General features: G+C 63.3%; 2 protein-coding genes across 5 annotated transcripts; one reads left to right on the top strand and one right to left on the bottom strand.

Annotated features, from left to right (window-relative positions):
• Window positions 1-831: 831 nt before the first annotated feature.
• Window positions 832-3205, bottom strand: Ccr10 (C-C motif chemokine receptor 10). Its single transcript, XM_003466998.5, has 2 exons — window positions 3060-3205; window positions 832-2487 (listed from the first exon to the last, which is right to left on the bottom strand). Exons 1-2 carry the CDS (start codon window positions 3081-3083, stop codon window positions 1426-1428), a joined length of 1086 nt encoding a protein of 361 aa, XP_003467046.2. The 5' UTR covers window positions 3084-3205; the 3' UTR covers window positions 832-1425.
• Cntnap1 (contactin associated protein 1) lies at window positions 2176-14927 on the top strand. 4 transcript variants are annotated; one of them, XM_063251602.1, is made up of 25 exons: window positions 2176-2313; window positions 3514-3612; window positions 4561-4662; window positions 4749-4942; window positions 5149-5296; window positions 5371-5574; window positions 5881-6065; window positions 6410-6553; window positions 7017-7278; window positions 7359-7508; window positions 7710-7881; window positions 8390-8496; window positions 8583-8702; window positions 8919-9122; window positions 9228-9384; window positions 9486-9613; window positions 9732-9917; window positions 10019-10240; window positions 10330-10569; window positions 11682-12035; window positions 12116-12243; window positions 12725-12818; window positions 12926-13171; window positions 13273-13320; window positions 13938-14927. In XM_063251602.1, exons 4-25 carry the CDS (start codon window positions 4808-4810, stop codon window positions 14198-14200), a joined length of 3897 nt encoding a protein of 1298 aa, XP_063107672.1. In that variant the 5' UTR covers window positions 2176-2313; window positions 3514-3612; window positions 4561-4662; window positions 4749-4807; the 3' UTR covers window positions 14201-14927. The 4 variants fall into 4 exon arrangements, with proteins under 4 accessions (XP_063107672.1, XP_063107671.1, XP_013005114.1 ...); XM_063251601.1 differs by having other exon boundaries at window positions 2308-2445; XM_013149660.3 differs by lacking the exon at window positions 2176-2313 and adding an exon at window positions 2990-3006.
• Window positions 14928-14986: the final 59 nt, after the last annotated feature.

A 14986-nucleotide genomic window follows, 5' to 3' on the forward strand; every position in this document is an offset into this window, starting at 1 on the left:
TTTATTTTTTGGTCAGTGTCTCTCCAGATGACGGACGTTTGCCGCCACGCCTGGTGGGGGATCGAGCTCTCTGAACTCGAATGGGGAGAATAGCTCGGCTTCTGAGGCACTCTGTGGTCTTCTCTAGGCAAGCAGCCAGCGGGTCCGGACAGGACGGGGTTAACCGAGGTGCCAGGCAGCCGGGGTGGGGACGAGCCACCACGGGAGGCGCCCGCGGCGCTGACTCAGCGGCGATCCCCGCGGTCTGCAGCAAGGGTTTCAGCCCGGCCCCCGGGCTCAGCGCGGGCCTCAGGCCACCCTTGGGTATCGGGCCCTGTACGCCACCGAGGCCTTGCGTGTCCACCGTCAGAGGCTGGCGGGAGCAGAGCGGTCGGGGAGGGGCTCACGCGTCCCCAGACCCCGGGCAACATCACGCCCTTCTCACCTCTAGATTCGGGCCGAAGCTGGGTCCAGCTTGGCTGGACCCAGCGACAACTGTCGCACGTGAGGACCACCCTGCCTGTAGTGATTGTGCAAAATAGACTCAGAATCCAAGGGGCCCTCCTGCCACTGTTCGTGCCCCAGGGTGGCCCTTGCTGAGGTTTCCCGGGGCTGGAGACCCTGGAGACCCGCGCTGTCTTCCCGTGTAGCCCCCAGCCCCTAGCCTGCAGGGAAGTTCTTTCCCACGTCTAACCCCCACCTGAGGGCCCAGGAAAGATGGGAGACGCAAACGCGTTCGCGCACACTCCAGCAAGCCCAGGACAACCCAACCCCTTTTTAGAAACTTGCAAATTGCAATTGTTCCGCCTCCCTGCGCGCTTGATTTTCCTCCAACGTGCAAGACTCCAAGGCGACTTTTTAAATGACTTGTTTTGTTTCCGTCAGAACTTCAGCAGGGCTTGTACCAAAGTGATCCAGTTTCCTGCCCCCACTGGGAACATCCCGCCCCTCACCCTCTGCGCCGCGGAGTCCGCTGGGAGCCCTGGAGGAGAGCCGGTTGTTAGAAAGCTCTCCTGAGGCGGCGGCGGCGGCGGCGGCGCCTGCTGCTGCTGCTGCTGCTGCTGCTGCCTGCTGCTGCTTCGGGAGGAGCCCCTCCCCTCGCGGCCTGGCAGCCTTTCCGCCTCAGCCTCACCTCTGCGGGTTAAGTCTGATGTCGAGGTGCCCAAGGTGTCTGCCAAAGCTTCAGCACACTCAGCAGCTCCGCCCACCTAGCCTGGCGCGCGGGGGTGCAGCCTAGTGCTCTGCTCTGCTGAGAATCACTTGAAAGTCGGTGGTGCAAAAATAGTAACAGCTACTGCTTGCGTCTCATTTCCACGTTATCGCTTTAATGCAGCAGCAGGCTCAGGGCCACACTTAAGTCCCCACCTCTGTCCCCGGAGTCCCCCCCCACGCACTCCCTTTCCCACCCACCCCGTGGCGGACATTCGCCCGCACCCCCCTGCGGCCCTAGCTATTCCAGGACAGATTGTGGGTCTCGGTGGGCGCAGAGCAGGAAGACAGGCGTGGCCGGCGGGGACAGCGACCGCGAGAGTGCGCGGGTCCACAGCCGGCGCCCTGCAGCAGCGCCCGCAGATCCTGGCGGAAGCGCAGGCCCAAAAAGGCGTAGAGTACGGGGTTGAGACCACAGCGCGCCAGGGCCAGGCCGCCGGTCACCAGCAATGCCAGGTCCTTGCGCTTGCTGGCCGGACAGCTGCGCTCGCGGGCGGCCAGCAGGTCGGTCGTGTCCAGCAGTAGAGCCAGGCTATAAGGCAGCTGCAACACCACGAAGGCCGCCACCAGGGCCACCACTACACGCAGCGCGCGCCGGCGCTCAGGCCCCCTGGCGGCCAGCAGCGTGCGGCCCAGGAGCGCATAGCAGGCAACCATGACGCCCAGCGGCAGCGCAAAGCCCAGGGCCACCTGCGCCACGGCGCTCGTCCCCTTCACCGTCTGCGCCAGACCCTCGGGGAGGACAAGGCGACAGCGCCGCCGGCCCTCGCGCGGCCCGTCCTGGCTGAAGAGCAGTGCGGGCAGCGCCAGGAGCAGCGCCAGCCCCCACACGGCGGCCGAGGCCCAGTGCGCGCGGCGGGACGCAGAGCGCCGAGGTCCCGTGGGGAGCGCACGCGCGATGGCCACGTAGCGGTCGGCGCTGATGCAGGCTAGGAACAGGAAGCCGGCGTGGGAGGAGGCTGCGTGGAGGCCAGAGATAGCGCGGCAGGTGGCACTGCCCAGGCTCCAGCCCTGCAGCACCCCCGCCGCCGCGAAGGGCAGGGTCAGGGCCAGCAGTAGGTCGGCCAGAGCCAGCTGCAGCAGGTGCGCCGCGGTGGGCGAGTGCGCTGCGCGCCGGGCAGCCAGGTGCGTGGCCAGGACCAAGCTGTTCCCCACCAGGCCCAGAAAGGCCACCGCCAGAGACACGCCGGGCTGGAAGGCACGGCCGAAGGCCTGGACGTCGGCCTTGGAGCAGAGCTCGGGCAGTGGCTCAGCTGAGTAGGCATCCTCCTCGTTCCCGGAGTAAGAGGCCCAGGACACCTGGGGAGGGGCAGTGAGAGCCGGACCTGAGAGATGCGCCCCTTCCTCCCTACATACGCCTGCCTCTGGGCGAGCCCTGCGACCCTGGCTGCGCACACAGGGAGAAACCCTCTAGGCACCTTTCTTCCCGGGGCACCCGGCTGCCTCCACTGTCAGCCTGCTGGTGACCTTGAGCGAGCCACTGCTCGTTCTGGCTTTTATCAGGAACCTTTCGAGGACCTAGAAGTCCTGTCCAGGCCTCTTGGCAAGGCTTGCAGCCAGGCACTTTTGAAATACTGGGCACGATGGCTCGAAGCCACCTGTAGACCAAGCGTTTGCAGTATTAATAAACTTAGCCGGCTGGTCACCTTGCAGCGCCCTCTTCTGGACAGACAGCCAGGTGCAGGCTGGCTTGGGTCTCGACTCAGGCCTCCAGCCAGTGTCGGGTGCGTGGCTGTCTCCTGCCTTTCCCTTCCCCACTGCACCCCACCACCTCACCAGCCAGCCAGGCCCGCCAGGGCTGTGCCTCAGCTCGAGCAGGTGAGGGGCACAGAGGCCTGCAGGGCCCCACCCTGCCCTGCCCCCACTCCCACCTGCTCCGCGGGCTCCGTCCCCATGTCTGGCTACCAGGGTTTCGGAGGTAGAGCCTCAGGGGTAGAGGTTAAATAACCAGTGGGGCAGGAAGGAAGGGGCGGGGAGAGGGGCCGGGTGGAGGGATTGGGGTCTGGCGCTCTGTGCACCCCGCGCCACTAGAATGCCTTCTTTTCACCCCAGTGGCAGCGGGAAAGGATGGGTGTGGGGATGTCGTCCTCTGCTAGGCACTCGGTTGGTCCTGGGTTTTTTGTTTTTTTGTTTTTTTTACTTTTCTGAGCCTCAGAGTCTTTTCCTCCATAGAGTGAAGTCAGGTAAAAATGCAGACCGCACGCGGGTGGGGAGGGGACCGCCCCTGGGATCACAGTGGCCCTAGGGGATGTTGGGTTCTGTCCCAGCCCTGCACAGCATCTCCAGGTGCCGCACTCCCTTACGCCTTTTCTTGGTTTTTTTCAGGTCATCACCCCGCTTTTGCCATCCCCCGGTCCAGTGGGGTGCTGTTATTTCCCGGCGGCTGGGGGGTGCTCTGTCCCCGCCCTGTCGCGTGGGGCTGAGGTACGCGCTTGCGCGAAGTGGGAAGGGGGAAGGGGGGAGCAAGAGAGAGGAGAGGGCAGGAGAGGAGAGGAGAGAGACGAGAGGAAGGGACGGACGGACGCAGAGGGGACAGCGCCCTGGTGCGACCCAGGGAGCAGAGCCGGGCGCTGGAGGCCGAGTGCGAGCCCGGCCCGGTCCACCTGACAAGATGCGTCTGCGGCTGCTCTGCGTCCTGCTTGCAGCCGCAGCCTCCACAGCTCGGGGCTGGGGCTACTGTGAGTGCCCGGCCGGGCGGGAGGAGCCGGAGCCCGGGCCTGCAGGGCGGGTCCCGTGCCGCAATGCGGCTGGGTGGTCGCGGTCCTTCCCCGCCCGCCACTGCCCGCGCTCCGCAATGCAGCTTGGAGGCCGCCGCATGCGCCCTGCGCTGGGCCGGGTTCTGAGCCGCCAGGACCCAGCGGCCTGCAGGAGTGTGAGGCAGGGATCCAAGGGCAGCCTGAGCGGAGGCAGGGGTGGTGACCCTGCAGGGTGCTGCTTCTGGCGGGCACTGGGGCCGGGCTTGGGGCTGCAGCTGGGGTGATGGCTGGGGTCCAGGCAGGAGCTGGGGATCCAGGTGGGGCAAAAGCTGGCGGTGGAGCCAGGGACCTGGTAGTGGGGCCAGAGCTGGAGCCGCTGGGGGCAGTGAGGACTGGCGTTTGGGGTGGTGCAGGTTTGGACATCCGGGAAGATAGGACTGGGGTGATGTCCCAGGCTGATTTGGGCTCTGGAAGGTGCTGAGGTGCTAGGTGGTGCTGGGGAGCACTTGGGCCAGCGCCAGCTGTGGGCTGGGAAGGGTCTGGCCCAAGGGCTCCCCTGGTAGATGAAGTCCCCAAAGCACAAGCAGCTGGGGCCTCTAGGGGGCAGCGAGGAGGACGCCTGGGCTGTGGGGGGCCTGGGCAGAGGCGGCTGAGTGACAGCCTCCCTTCTCCCCAGATGGCTGCGATGAGGAGCTGGTGGGGCCCCTGTACGCGCGCTCCCTGGGTGCCTCCTCCTCCTACGGGCTCTTCACCACCGCGCGTTTCGCCCGGCTGCACGGTGAGCCAGGCCACCGCCCTGGGCAGTGGGAACAACGAGGGCCAGGGGCACAGCCTGGGTGGTAAGAGTCCTTGCCGACCCCACAGGCATAAGTGGGTGGTCACCCCGAATCGGGGACCCGAACCCCTGGCTGCAGATCGACTTAATGAAGAAGCACAGGATCCGTGCCGTGGCCACACAGGGCTCCTTTAACTCCTGGGACTGGGTCACACGCTACATGCTGCTCTACGGCGACCGTGTGGACAGCTGGACGCCGTTCTACCAGCAGGGGCACAATGCGGTACTCCCGGGCGGCCTCCCGCGCTCTGGGCCGGGGCGGGGTGTGGCGGGGGTGGTAGGGGTGAGGTGACCATAAAGATGAGTTCAACACAGGACGGTGAAATCCAGGAGTGCTTCCTGGAGGAGGCGCTTTTTGGTTTGCTCTTGGAGGTGCAGAGGATAGTGACTGAGGCCAAGGTGCAGTCTGTGCTGTCCCTGTCCCCGCAGACCTTCTTCGGCAACGTGAACGAGTCGGCGGTGGTGCGCCACGACCTGCACTTCCACTTCACAGCGCGCTACGTGCGCATCGTGCCCCTGGCCTGGAACCCACGCGGCAAGATCGGCCTGAGGCTCGGCCTCTACGGCTGCCCATACAGTAAGACACAGGGGGCGGGGACCCGGGAGGCCCCTCCCACGGGCCGGCCCACCGCTTGTCCTCTGACCCCGCAGAGTCCGATGTCCTTTACTTCGATGGTGACGATGCCATCTCCTACCGTTTCCCACGGGGCGTCAGCCGAAGCCTGTGGGACGTGATCGCGTTCAGCTTCAAGACGGAGGAGAAGGATGGGCTCCTGCTGCACTCAGAGGGCGCCCAGGGCGACTATGTGACGCTGGAGCTGCAGGGCGCCCACCTGCTGCTCCACATGAGCCTGGGTGAGGGTTGCGTCCCCCTGCCCCCCCCACTTCCCCGCCGCTAGCCTGCCGCCAGGGCCCTCCTGGCTGGCGCTTTCGCTTCCTGTTTGGGTTTTTCTGGGGATTTCTGCAGACGGTCTCACTCTGCAGCTCAGGCTGGTCTCGAACCCTCAGCCTGCCTGCGTTGCCGCTCCGGGTTCAGTAACTTTCCACAACAGCTCTGTGTGGTTCACAGCTGGCACAGGGGCGTCCTCTGGCTGCCCTGCTGTGTGCCTGCGGGACACCTTGGCCCTCCCACCCAGTCTTATGTGGTCCTCCCACCCCCAGGCAGCAGCCCCATCCAGCCAAGGCCCGGCCACACCACGGTGAGTGCAGGCGGCGTCCTCAACGACCAGCACTGGCACTACGTGCGCCTGGACCGCTATGGGCGCGAGGCCAACCTCACCTTGGACGGCTACGCACAACACTTCCTGCTCAATGGTGACTTTGAGAGACTGAACCTGGACACGGAGGTGGGTGCAGCCACTCTCCCCAGCCCCCCCACCCCCCCAGGGCTCACCAACAGGGCCGGGCTTTCTGGCCCTGTTACCAGCTTGCCCGTGCTTTGGCCCCACCCAGAAACATGCAGCTGGGGATGAGAAGTCTACTTTTGGGGACAGGTGTCCTCTTGGCGCCTCCCCCAGTCCTATGGAACTGATAGAGGCCCTGGCTCCCTATGCAGACTCAGACTGGTACACAGGTTGTTGACTGCCCAAGGCTCACACAGCCGGGTGGGTTCCAGGTCAAGCCCAGGGCTAAGCCCAGGAAAAAGTGAGTTTGGAGATTTCCCTGCTTACTGTGCAATCACACCCTGCAGATGTTCATCGGGGGGCTGGTGGGTGCTGCACAGAAGAACCTGGCCTACCGGCACAACTTCCGTGGCTGCATCGAGAACATCATCTTCAACCGGGTCAACATCGCTGACTTGGCCGTGCGGCGTCACCACCGGATTACCTTCGAGGCCAGTGGGCAGCCGGGAGGTGGAGCTTAGGGGGGAGGCAGCTGATGGCTTGTGGGGGCAGGGCTGTGCACCCCTGAAGGCCATGGTCGGTCCTGTGTCCTCCTTGGTTGGTGAACTGGGGTGAGGATGGGGGACCAAGGCACAAGGCAGGACCTTGAACCTGGGGCCTTTGCTTGGACACTGAGTTCATGCCCATGCATGGGGCTAAGGGCATTGTGGACCAGTGGTGGACAACAAGTGAGGGACCTCCCAGGTTGCCTGGGAGTTAAGACAGATGGGCTAGGTAGCCTAGACCAGCCTCCTACTCAAGGTGATTCTCCTGCCTCAGCCTCCAGAGTGCTGACCTGATAGTTGTGTGCCACCATGCAGGGATGACCCCTCCTGCTGGGCACCTGCAGGGTGAAGGGTCAGGGCTGAAGGATCCCTGTGCTGGCTGTGCTGAGAGTTTCCACTTTCTCTGCAGGGCAAGGTGGCCTTCCGGTGCCTAGACCCAGTTCCACACCCTATCAACTTCGGGGGGCCGCACAACTTCATCCAGGTCCCCGGCTTTCCACGCCGCGGCCGCCTGGCCGTGTCCTTCCGCTTCCGCACCTGGGACCTCACGGGGCTGCTGCTGTACTCGAGCCTGGGTGATGGGTTGGGCCACGTGGAGTTGATGCTGAGCGAGGGCCAGGTCAACGTGTCCATTGCGCAGACTGGCCGCAAGCGCCTGCAGTTCGCGGCTGGTGAGGCAGCTGGGGGGCTGAGGGCCTGGCCCGAGGCCTCTGCCCCCTGGATCTGACCAGACCCTGGCCCTCCTGCCCAGGGTACCGCCTGAATGACGGCTTTTGGCATGAGGTGAATTTTGTGGCCCAGGAGAACCACGCAGTCATCAGCATCGACGACGTGGAGGGGGCAGAAGTTCGAGTCTCCTACCCACTGCTCATTCGCACAGGGACCTCGTACTTTTTTGGGGGTACGAGAGACCCCTCAGGGTGGGGGCATGGATGCCTAGAGGTTTCTGTGGGACTGAGCCTGCTCATGCCTGGGCCCTCAGGGCGGAGAGGGCCTGCTTGGGGCCTCCACTTCCAGTCTGGCTCCCTCTCTGCTGCCTGGCTGGCTCCTGGGAGGGAGACTCTCTGGGTCCCTCGGAGGCCTCATGGGGCGGTCACTGCAGGTTGCCCCAAGCCAGCTAGCCAGTGGGGCTGCCACTCCAACCAGACGGCCTTCCACGGCTGCATGGAGCTGCTCAAGGTGGACGGCCAGCTGGTCAACCTCACACTGGTAGAGTTCCGTCGGCTGGGATACTACGCTGAGGTCCTGTTCGACACCTGTGGCATCACTGACAGGTACAACGAGCCTGTGCCCTGGCAAATGGTGGCCCCTGACGCCCTCTGCCAGGCCCTTCCCTCCCTGCCCACCCGGGAAGATTTCTCCTTCCTGAGCCCACCTCCACAGCCTCCGCATAAGTGATGCACGCTGCACCCAAGCACCGAACCTGCTTTTGCTGCTGCAGGGGTTTCCTCAACAAAGGAGCGGGTGGAGTAAGAACCTTCCTGCCTTTCGTAGGGACAGGGACCAGCAGGATTTGAACCCTGTGTGTCCAGTGCCCCTGCTCTGGCTGGCAAGGCAGGGAGTGTGTCACCAGGTCCTGGTGTGCCAGGGACTTGGAAAGTGGCCCTCATGGGAACCCAGTAAGATCCCTTCCCACTGGGCATGGTGGCTCACCCCTGTAATCCCAGCACATGGAAGGCTGAGACAGGAGGATCCCTAAGAGTCTATGCCTACACAGACTACACAGCAAGACTCTGTCCCCCTCCCCCCAAAAATAAGACCCTTCTTGGGTGCCGCTCCCAGGTGCAGCCCTAACATGTGCGAGCATGACGGCCGCTGCTACCAGTCCTGGGATGACTTCATCTGCTACTGCGAGCTCACTGGCTACAAGGGCGAGACCTGCCACCAGCGTAAGTGGGAGGGGGCTCGGGCTGGGGCCTCTAGAGATGGGGCCTCGATGGAGCCCTGGCCCTCCAACCCCAGGCTGCCCCTGCAGCACTGTACAAGGAATCGTGTGAGGCCTACCGGCTCAGCGGGAAAACCTCCGGCAACTTCACCATCGACCCCGACGGCAGCGGCCCCCTGAAGCCGTTCGTGGTGTACTGTGACATCCGGGGTAAGCACAGTGGGGTAGGAAGCAGAGTGGGGAGCATTAAACTAAAGCAGGGTGGCAGAGGCTGGCCTGAGGATCAGTGCAGCTGGGATCCCTGCCTTTCACGCCGTGTCCCCAGCAGTTACCTCTGCTGTCTCCAAGGGGTGGCCTGGTGGTGCGGCGGCAGGCATGGCAGTGAGCATTGATGTCCTCACCTGGCCTGGCCCTGTCTCCGCCCAGAGAACCGCGCATGGACGGTGGTACGGCACGACCGGCTGTGGACGACACGGGTGTCGGGCTCCAGCATGGAGCGGCCCTTCCTGGCGGCTGTGCAGTACTGGAACGCGTCCTGGGAGGAGGTCAGCGCCCTGGCCAATGCCTCACAACACTGTGAACAGTGGATCGAGTTTTCCTGTTACAACTCCCGGCTGCTCAACACGGCAGGTCAGGCTGGGGTACGGCCAGGGCGTGGGGTGGGCCGCCGCTGGGTGCAGGGTGGGTTGGGGTGTGGGCAAGGCCAGGCCCTGCAGCATGGGGTCCCCTCTGCAGGCGGCTATCCGTACAGCTTCTGGATTGGCCGCCATGAGGAGCAGCACTTCTACTGGGGTGGTTCCCAGCCTGGCATTCAGCGCTGTGCCTGCGGCCTGGACCACAGCTGCGTGGACCCCGCCCTGCACTGCAACTGCGATGCGGACCAGCCCCAGTGGTGAGGCTGTTGCCCAGGAGGCCAGGCCCAGCGGGGTGGTATGGGAGAGGGACCCAGTGAGGGGCCGAGGAGGGGAGGGCTGAGCTCCGACTGCCCTGCAGGAGAACTGACAAGGGGCTGCTGACCTTCGTGGACCACCTCCCTGTCACCCAGGTGGTGGTGGGTGACACCAACCGCTCCAACTCCGAGGCCCAGTTCTTCCTAAGACCTCTGCGCTGCTATGGCGACCGTGAGTGCCACACACATCCCTAGCCAGCTAGTCAGTGCCGCTCAGCCAGGGCCTCCCGCCATGGTGGCCCAGGGGGCCCCCCTGCCTGTTCCCCGACACCCTGCTGCCCGGACTGCAGGGAACTCCTGGAACACCATCTCCTTCCACACTGGCGCTGCGCTGCGCTTTCCCCCGATCCGCGCCAACCACAGCCTGGATGTGTCCTTCTACTTCCGGACCTCGGCGCCCTCGGGGGTCTTCCTGGAGAACCAGAGTGGCCGCTACTGCCAGTGGCGCCGGCCGTACCTGCGTGTGGAGCTCAACAGTGAGCAGGGCCCGGGTCTTTGGGCTGAGGGGAGGTGGCCGGGTGGGTGGGTGGGAGCCCAGCAGGGACACGCAAGGCTGAGCCTGTGGCTCCTCGCCCAGCCTCCCGAGACGTGGTCTTCGCCTTCGATGTGGGCAACGGGGACGAGAACCTGACGGCTCACTCTGAGGACCTGGAGTTCAGCGATGACGAGTGGCACCTGGTGCGCGCGGAGATCAACGTGAAGCAGGCGCGGCTGCGTGTGGACCACCGGCCCTGGGTGGTGCGGCCCATGCCCCCGCAGACCTACCTCTGGCTGGAGTATGACCAGCCCCTCTACGTGGGTGAGCGTCGGGGGCCGGCCTGCTTCCCCCTCCCTCTGGCTAGTGGGGGACCCAGCCCGATGGCCCCCTATGCTTCTCCTCTCTGCCAGGCTCAGCAGAGCTGAAGCGGCGCCCCTTTGTGGGCTGCCTGAGGGCCATGCGGCTGAACGGGGTGACGCTGAACCTGGAGGGCCGGGCCAACGCCTCCGAGGGGACGTCTCCCAACTGCACGGGCCGCTGTGCCCACCCACGCTTTCCCTGCTCCCATGGCGGCCGCTGCGTGGAGCGCTACAGCTATTATACGTGCGACTGCGACCTCACGGCCTTTGATGGGCCCTACTGCAACCACGGTCAGCACTGCCGGTTGGGGTGGGGTGGCAGGTAGCCTGTCGGTGCACGCCCATCATCCCAGCACTCTGGGAGGTCTAGGCAGGAGCCTCTGAAGGGCCCAGCCTGGGGAACCCAGTGACTTGGCACAACACTGACTCAAAATTGAAATAAAGGGCCAGGGATTTTGCTCAGCAGCTCAAGCACTTGCCTGATACATGCGAGGTTGTGAATTCGATCCCTGGTACAAAAAAAAAAAAAAAAAAAAAAAAAACCAGAAAAAAACAAAATAAATAGAAATAAAAAAGGACAGAGCTGTAGCTCCTTAGGAAAGTCCTGAGCTCAATCCTCAGTATTGTAGAAAAAGCTCAACTATGGGAAGCAGCCACTCAGCCCCCACTGTCATCAGGGGGACACAGGCTACACCCCTCTGCCCCTTCTGGCCTCAAGCGCCCTGCTATGCTGTTTCCTGGGTAACAGTAGCCAAGAGCCTGAGACGTGCCCACAGCCTGGCTCCAGGGCTCAGGCCTTGGCAGTGAACACAGCCTGCTTCAGCCAGCTTCTGTACTGACACCAGACCATGCTTGCCCCTGGGTACCTGGGGATGTGATCCACAGGGTGGGTTCCTTGGCCCGGCAACATGGGAACCTGGGCACCCAGAGAGGACTGGGACTCTCATTCTGATCTTGGCTTTCATTCACTGTGGGTCTTTGGGCCAATCATGACCCATCCCGTGCCTCAGTCTTCCCACTCGTCAACGCAGGAGTCAGGTGACAGTTTTCTCATCATTCTCCTGGCTGTAAGACTCCATTCTGTAACAGAGGTCCTCACTGGGGTGGCACTGCTGGCAGCAACAGGGTGAGTCCCAGAGCTGAGGGGATGGCATCTAACCCTGTGACCTCTGCTAGGGCAGTGACTGTAATTAGCACTGAGGGAAGCTGAGGCAGGAGGATCCCAAGCTCGAGAGGAAGTTCAGTGGGGCCCTGGCTCTGATCCCAAAGCCAGGTTGGGGATGTGGCTTAGTGGTGGAGCACCCTCGGGATCGAGCCTTCGAACCCCACAAACTAAACAAACCGAGGTCCTGCAGTGCAAGGGCAGGTAGGGCCAGGCCTGACCCCAACCTTTCTGCCCGCAGACATTGGTGGCTTCTTCGAGCCCGGCACCTGGATGCGCTACAACCTGCAGTCGGCCCTGCGCTCGGCAGCCCGCGAGTTCTCCCACATGCTCAGCCGGCCGGTACCCGGCTACGAGCCTGGCTATGTCCCTGGCTATGACACCCCCGGCTACGTGCCTGGCTACCACGGCCCCGGCTACCGCCTGCCAGACTACCCACGGCCCGGGCGGCCCGTGCCTGGGTACCGGGGCCCAGTGTACAACGTCACAGGGGAGGAGGTCTCCTTCAGCTTCAGCACCAGCTCGGCGCCTGCTGTGCTGCTCTACGTCAGCTCCTTTGTGCGTGACTACATGGCAGTGCTCATCAAGGAGGATGGTGAGTGCCCTCGCTGGCGCCCTGGCTGCACCCGCAGGCCCACAAGACCCCAACACGGGTTTCCCTCCCCTGCCACACAGGGACCCTGCAGCTGCGTTACCAGCTGGGCACCAGCCCCTATGTGTACCCACTGACTACCCGGCCAGTGACGGATGGCCAGCCCCACAGTGTCAACATCACCCGGGTCTACCGCAACCTCTTCATCCAGGTACCTGGGCTGCACGGGCTCTGTGCATGGCCTCCACTCAGTGGCACCAAAGGAATGTCCCTGCACATTTCCCTTGGGACCCAGCCCTGGGTGGGAGCCTGGGATGCCTTCGGTTCTGTTTCACAAGTGAGCAGCAGCTCACGATGTCCTTTCTCCACAGTCAAACCAGTCAGCTAGGAACACAGGGCACAAAACCAGGTGTTTTAATTTCTCCCCACTACTAAGGGCTGAACCCACCACCTCCATGCTGAGCTCCATCCCCAGCCCTCATTTTATTTGCTTCTAAATTCTGAGACAGGTATTAAGTTAGTTAAATTGCCCAGGCTGGGCTCAAAATTGCAGCCCTCCTGCCTCAGCCTCCCCGAGTGCTGGGGTGATGGTCAAGTTTTTAAGCGTCTTTCCCAAACTACTGTCTGGGCCTGGGAGCCATGACCTGCCCAGCCAGCAGCTTCACCAGCTCCCCTCCCTGACCCTCGTGCAGGTGGACTACTTCCCGCTGACAGAGCAGAAGTTCTCGCTGCTGGTGGACAGCCAGCTGGACTCGCCTAAAGCCTTATACCTGGGGCGCGTGATGGGTGAGCCACGGCCTGGGCCGCCAGGCTCAGCAGGTAGGGGGGTGGAGGAACAGCAGGCCGCGGCGCCCTTGGGTCCCAGCCATTCCTCCGGGCCTGCTGTCCCTCAGAGACCGGCGTCATTGACCCTGAAATCCAGCGCTACAACAGCCCGGGCTTCTCGGGCTGCCTCTCTGGCGTCCGCTTCAACAACGTGGCCCCGCTCAAGACCCACTTCCGCAGCCCTCGGCCCATGACTGCCGAGCTGGCCGAGGCGCTCCGCGTCCAGGGGGAGCTGGCCGAGTCCAACTGTGGCGCCATGCCCCGCCTGGTGGCTGAGGTGCCCCCCGAACTGGACCCCTGGTACCTGCCCCCAGGTAGGGTGCTAGGCTGGCACAGCCTGGGAGGGAGAGATGCATGGAGGGAGGGGCTGCAGCGTCCTTCTGGAGGTGGCTACTAACTAAGCTGTCCCCTCCAGACTTCCTCTACTACCACGACGATGGATGGGTCGCCATCCTCCTAGGCTGTGAGTAGCTCAGGCCCCTAACCTGACCTCCTAGTCCCTGTGATGCTGAGGGTTGGCTGTGGGGCTTGGTGTCGCTGGTACTGCAGGATGGGGAGGCTGTGCTGATTGGCTGGAGTCTTTCATCACTCCGCTTCCCCTGCTCCACCATGTACCCCAGGCTGGCCTCAACTCTCAGTGATCCTCTTGCCTCAGCCTCTGGGAGTGCTTGGACTATAAATGAGCCCAGCTAGATGCTATGCATCTTTGTTTTTTTTGAGACAGAGTTGCACTATGTTGCTCAGGCTGGCCTTAAATTTGCAATCCTCCTGCCTCAGCCTCCCAAGTGCTAGGACTAGAGTCATGTACACTGTGCCTGGCTTATGCTGTATTTTTAATTGTAAGCTAAACAATGAGACGTGGGTACAGCAGTACCTAGGGAGATGAGAACTAGGGTAACTCCCGGAAGTACAAAGAGAACATGACAAATAAGTTGGCTAGGGCATAAACCAGGGCTTCAGATGGGCAGATCTGGGTGTGGGCATGAGGCCGGTGCAGCCTTGTGCACACTGTGGGCCCAGATCTCCTTGTGTGCGGGTACGTGAAGCCCCGAATGGCCTTAAGCACCCTGTCCTCTGCAGTTCTGGTGGCCTTCCTGCTGCTGGGGCTGGTGGGCATGCTGGTGCTCTTCTACTTGCAACACCATCGCTACAAGGGCTCCTACCACACCAACGAACCCAAGGCCACGCATGACTACCAACCCAGGAGCAAAACGCCCCTGCCAGCCTCGGGCCCAACCCAGGCCCCACCCTCAGCGCCAGCCCCAGCCCTGGCCCCAACCCAAGCCCCAGCCCCCCAGGACCAGAACTTGCCCCAGATCTTGGAGGAGTCCAGGTCAGAATGACCAGGGGGTCTCAGGAACCAAGCCCGCCTCCTCCAACCCCCATGCCTGCCTCTCCCACCCTGCCGACCCAGGGGGTCGCCAGCTGCGGCCTGGTGGGCAGAGCTCCAGATGGGACCAACCGAGGAGGCTGAGCCTCACTGCCAAGACCAGTGCCCTGCACTCCGTGCTGGGCCCACGGAGAAGCCGCAGGGTGGTGCTGGGCCCTTCCTGCCAGCCGTGTGCACCCCAGTTCACCGTGTGCACCCCAGTTCACCGTGAGCAAGGCTCGTGCACGGGGCTGAGCCAGAGAGGCGCCGCTGTCCTCCAGGGCCCCCTCCCCCGAGGCCTCTTCTACCTGGGGCTTCTCCGCCCTCCCAGCCCCTTTTCGTTTTTTAAGGAGACCGTGAGGCCTCAGCTTAGCACCTTAGCACCTCTGCTGCTTACGCCTGCGCCAAAGCCATAAGCACCCGCTGCCTGTCTGCTCAGCCACCTGGACCCAGCCCATGAGGCGCCCTTCCTGCTGGACCCACTGCTGCTGCTACTCTGCCTGCCGGAGGACCCGGCTCAGTGTCTTATTTTTTGTTGCCAAGTCTCTAGAGAAGCCCTATAAAACTCTAATTTTTTAAACTTATGTTTATATATAAGAGCAGCTCCGGCTGCCCCACATAAGTCTGCCGCGAGCTCATCTCGGCTGGCCACCAGGGTCCTGCCGACCACTCAGCCTCCAATAAAACAGGTGGCAGAGCCATGTGTGGTGGCAGTGCCTGGGTCATGTGTGACGTGGGTGGCTATGAAGGACACGCTGGG

The sequence above is a fragment of the Cavia porcellus genome, unplaced genomic scaffold (genome assembly GCF_034190915.1).
Source record: "Cavia porcellus strain 051 isolate PalLab524CR breed Dunkin Hartley unplaced genomic scaffold, mCavPor4.1 scaffold_6, whole genome shotgun sequence".
Classification (NCBI taxonomy): domain Eukaryota; kingdom Metazoa; phylum Chordata; class Mammalia; order Rodentia; family Caviidae; genus Cavia; species Cavia porcellus.